This window comes from Limulus polyphemus, unplaced genomic scaffold (genome assembly GCF_000517525.1).
Source record: "Limulus polyphemus unplaced genomic scaffold, Limulus_polyphemus-2.1.2 Scaffold2501, whole genome shotgun sequence".
Classification (NCBI taxonomy): Eukaryota; Metazoa; Arthropoda; class Merostomata; order Xiphosura; family Limulidae; genus Limulus; species Limulus polyphemus.
The window spans coordinates 33859-38949 of record NW_013668111.1 but is presented as its reverse complement, the minus strand read 5'-3'; the positions used below and the strand labels follow the sequence as shown (position 1 = coordinate 38949).

Here is a 5091-nt window from a genome sequence, read left to right as displayed (position 1 = left end):
AATGTACAACGTTTCGACAAGGTTTTGTCATCATCAGGTACAAAACCTTGTCGAAACGTTGTGCATTTGCTGTCATGTTAAACTTATATTAAAGTTTTTCTTCGTTACCCATTTAAGCCGTCTCCAGCCATTATCAGTCTACTTTTATATCTTTGGTTGTATAATAGAGAATTACATAATAGTTCAGACTTATAGTTTGTAACCTTTATTTTTATTTTCTTTTGATCAGTAATCGTTTTTTTTTTGTTTTTTTTTGTTGCTTTTGAATAAGTTTCTGAGACCAAGTATTTTGCCAAAATCTTTTATTATCGTAATATTACACATTTATGTAAAGAAATTTTTTTTTCTTCAGTGAGAGTTGACGTGCATGGAGTCGTTCAAGTTTACAACTCTGTGACAGGAGAATGGAACCTTGTTTGTGGACATGAATGGACTTCGGAAGCTGGAGATCGTCTTTGTCAAGAACTGGGATTCGGGTATAAAGATTACTAGTCTAAAATACCAAAAAAAAACTCTACACATTTCTTAAACTAACTGTAATCTGTCAAACAAAACTAGTTTATTGGCTTACTAGGAATTATATCTGGTCTTATTTTGATAGAAAAAAATCACCAGAAGAACTTTAATGTCTGCTTACTGAGATGTTTTTACTTCGTTTATAGTTCTCACGTAATGCCTTCTTTGTGATAGTTTGTTAGAAAAAATCACCAGAAGAACTTTATTGTCTGCTTACTGGGATGTTTTTACTTCGTTTATAGTTCTCACGTAATGCCTTCTTTGTGATAGTTTGTTAGAAGAATCACCAGAAGAACTTTAATGTCTGCTTACTGGGATGTTTTTACTTCGTTTATAGTTCTCACGTAATGCCTTATTTGTGAAAGTTTGTTAGAAAAATAATCAGAAGAACTTTAATGTCTGCTTACTGGGATGTTTTTACTTCGTTTATAGTTCTCACGTAATGCCTTCTTTCTGATAGTTTGTTAGAAAAATCACCAGGAGAACTTTAATGTCTGCTTACTGGGATGTTTTTACTTCGTTTATAGTTCTCACGTAATGTCTTCTTTGTGAAATGTTAGGCTGTGAATTCGTTGAAAGTAAAACTTCAAATGAAAAATAAATAACTATTTTTAGAACTACATATTCTGTAGTTGACCAAGTTGGTTTTCACACCGTTCACAAAGCTACACAATGGGCCATCTGTGCAGTGCCCACCACGAATATAGAAACCCGATTTCTAGCGTTATAAATCTGCAGACTTACCGCTGTACTACTGGGAGGAGGGGGGGGTCAATATAGTGAGTAATTTTGTTTTCGCCTCCTACAGCTTTTACTATAAATAACTGATAGAAAATTAGAAAAAATAACAATTCATTTTGTACTTATCATACACAGAAAAAATCAACTTTCATTAGTGAGGTTAACTGATGTATTGATGGCATTTTTGTTTAGTTTTTGTGTGACTCATAAGGGATTCTATGCCCAAGAAAGTCACGGACCTATGAGTAATTTGGTGCACTAATAGTTTATAAAAATGTGTTTCAAAAGCTGAAAGGTTCCGGACCTCATGAGTAATTCTGAGGTTAATAACGTGTAATCTTTGCTATGAAGCTCGCCAACTTGAAGTTCACTGTCTTTTGTTTTAATTAACTTATTAATAATGAAACCATCAGCTTTAGTAGCGAACTACGAAACAAAAGCAGCGTTTATTTATTACCTAATTAGCTATTAATTTTGGAAGTATGAACTGTTTTCAATTTGTACCGGGCATGGTTTTGTGATTAGCGTGACCATACTATGAATCTGAGGATTCAAGGTTCGTGTCCGTTGCCTCAAGAACACATTACGTAATTTGGGGTCGTGAGTGCTACATGAAGGTGCGGATCAAATCCCCGCTATTCGATCAGACAAGAGTTGGCTTGGAGGGGGCTGTTCTCTCACCGTCTTACCTCTAGTATATTAGTTCAAATTTAGGAACATTTATATGCAAATACCCCAAGTGTAGCTTTGGACGAATTTCTTAAACAAAGAATGTCTTTAAAAGTCACGGTGGTTTGTGGTATTCTTCTAGTGAGGCCCTAGCGGTAGAGACAAGAACAGTAGTAACAAACAGTTCCAGTTGGGCTTCATACGAACGTTCTTTTACTCCATCGAATCACACATTCTGGACTTCGAGACTACGGCTCAACTCTAGTTGTGAAGATAGTCAGGCTGCTGTAGTAGAGTGTCGTCAGTTTAGTAAGTTTTACACAATTTCCCTGAACCTCGTTCAGGTTGATTTTATACAGGTTTTGCAGTATTTATTAGATAAATATATACAATTTGATATATCTTAAAATACGGATTAAATATAAAATATGCATAGTTAAGTTGGAAAACTGGCCAAAACAGTAAGATGGTTTTGTGTTCAATTTTACAATCATGGTAGACAAGTAACAGTCATAAAATATGCAGATTAAGTGTCGAAAAAAGCTTAATATATTATCTAATTACAATTTGAAGGCAGCTTTTATTACCCTGTTATTTTATTTATTTGTTTTTATTGTTCAGCATTATTTCAATTGTTTCTAAAGAATCACTACATATACAAAAGGATAATTTGACCGTCCCCCCTTTGGAATTGATGTTTTCCACCAATTGCCAACAGGAATAATTTTTTCAGTAATAAGAATTTTACACAATTTCCCCATCTTTATTGGATTTAACTTTCTAATAAGTTTCCTTTCTTAACCAAATTCGCAGTCGTAGGCACATAATAAATTATACATGTTTTTCTGTAAATAAATCACGTACTACGGAGGTTCGATTTTATTCCCCTCATTTAATTAATTTTGTTGCTTCTGTGTTGCTGATAAATAATTTGTTTTATTAATTCTATATTCCTGTTAATTAATTCTTTATATATTATATATTATTTATATATTAACCATTCAATGATTTTTTTTTCTGTTACAGTTAAATAGGTGTTTCATCAGTGTTTTTATTCTAGTTAACTGATAATTTTTGTTTACAAATGAGTTGTTCTACAACTCTGATTTCATAATATTTTGCTGATTGTTAATTTACAAATGAAGTGCTTTATTCCTGTAATGTAATTCTGGTAGTTGATTCCTTAGTTCATAAACTAGATGTTTATTATTCTAATGTACTCCTGTGTGCTGATTCTTTAGTCTAATGTAATACTGATTATTGATTGTTTAATTTATAAATTAGGTGTTTATTATTCTAATGTAATCTTGAGTGCTGATTCTTTAATCTAATGTAATACTGATTATTGATTGTTTAATTTATAAGTTAGGTGTTTATTATTCTGATGTAATCCTGGTTATTGATTGTTTTATCTATAAGCTAGTTGTTTATTAATCTAATGTAATCCTGGTTATTGATTGTTTTATATATAAGCTAGTTGTATATTATTCTAATGTAATCCTGGTTATTCATTGTTTAATCTATAAGCTAGGATTACATTAGAATAATAAACAACTGGTTATTCATTGTTTAATCTATAAGCTAGTTGTTTATTATTTTGAATTAATCTCTATTGCCGATTCTTTAGTTTATAACCTATATGTTTCTGATATAATTCTGTAAACTGATTTATTGTTTACAGATTATGTGTTTTATTATTCTGATCTCATCTTATTTGTTGATTCTTTACCTTAAAAACATTGCACGTGATTAATTTAATTCGTTGTTTTAGATTGTTCAACCCTTCCTGGACCCTTGTATCGAACAAAGCCTGTTGTTGAAGGCCTGCTATCCTCACCTCGACAGTGGCCGTCACTAGCCATAGTGAAGAACATACACACAAATAAAACTTGTCATGCAGAAATTATATCTCCAAATTGGTTGGTGACATCAGCAAACTGTGTTCTGTAAGTTGATTTAATTGTAAGTAAGGTAACGGTAAGGGATATGAAATTTTAGATAATCTTGTTGGTTTGAAAACTTTTATATCAGAATCATTACTTTTAAAGAAACAGTAACAATATCTTATGTAAAAGTGTAAATCTTTATAATAAAATTCAATAAAAAAATCCAACAACAATCGTCTAAGCTGTTGCATTCATCATAACTTAAATCGAATAAATGTTATCCTTGCTTATAACTGGATGAGACTGACATTGGACGTTTTATTTTTTGAAAATTAAGCAGGTAAGGTCAGTGAATACTAAATCACTATAAAAATTAGTATCAATTGAAGTACATAGAAAAAAAGGCAATTTTTGGCATTAGTTTCGGATTAATGTGGTCAGCAGAAACAAAATGGCAGACGTTTGCATTTTGTCCGAAGAGGGTGCTGTTGTGAACATAAAATATTTTTCCATACGTAAATAAGATTATTATAAAAAGTCGTTTTAGCATGTAGATGTAATGGAATTTCATGTGGATTATGATTATATTTCAATATTTTGATTTTTTACAGGATTATTTCTAAAAAGTAAAGAGGGATTTACTACTGAAAAAATATACGTCAGGATTTCCTTATCATTTACTATAATGCCAAATCCACAGTTCTGAGTGTTAGGACTAGTTTTTAAAGTAAAAATATCTTCATACAGTGTTTCATGAAATATAAACATATCGTAACAATCAAATTCGAGGAAGAGGAAATAGAAATATGGCAGATGAAGGTCGAGTAACCAATGTGCGCATAATGAAAGAAAACGACATACTACTGTGAATATTAATATTACCTTTCTATCCGAGTGATCTATCTACTTAGAAATAAATAAAAAGATCGACATGGTAATGAACATAGCTAATCAAATATTCTTTTATTTTAGATTTTTACTTATAAAGATAAGAATACATTGTTGTGGTGTGAACGCATTTTGTTCTAAATACATCAATTAAGCTAACAATGTAAAATAATTTATTTCATTTTATTTTAGATTTTTACTTATAAAGATTAGAATACATTGTTGTGGTGTGAACGCCTTTTGTTCTAAATACATCAATTAAGCTAACAATGTAAAATAATTTATTTTATTTTTATTTTAACTTATAAAGATTAGAATACATTGTTGTGGTGTGAACGCATTTTGTTCTAAATACATCAATTAAGCTAACAATGTAAAATAATTTATTTTA

General features: G+C 30.6%; 1 protein-coding gene across 1 annotated transcript in view; it reads left to right on the top strand.

Annotated features, from left to right (window-relative positions):
• LOC106467138 (atrial natriuretic peptide-converting enzyme-like) overlaps positions 1-5091 on the top strand; it is a 23349-nt gene that overhangs the window by 11949 nt on the left and 6309 nt on the right. Inside the window, exons 5-7 of the mRNA XM_022395271.1 lie at positions 353-476; positions 2069-2235; positions 3698-3872. Coding sequence (XP_022250979.1) covers positions 353-476; positions 2069-2235; positions 3698-3872 — 466 coding nt within the window. The remainder of the gene's footprint in view (positions 1-352; positions 477-2068; positions 2236-3697; positions 3873-5091) is intronic.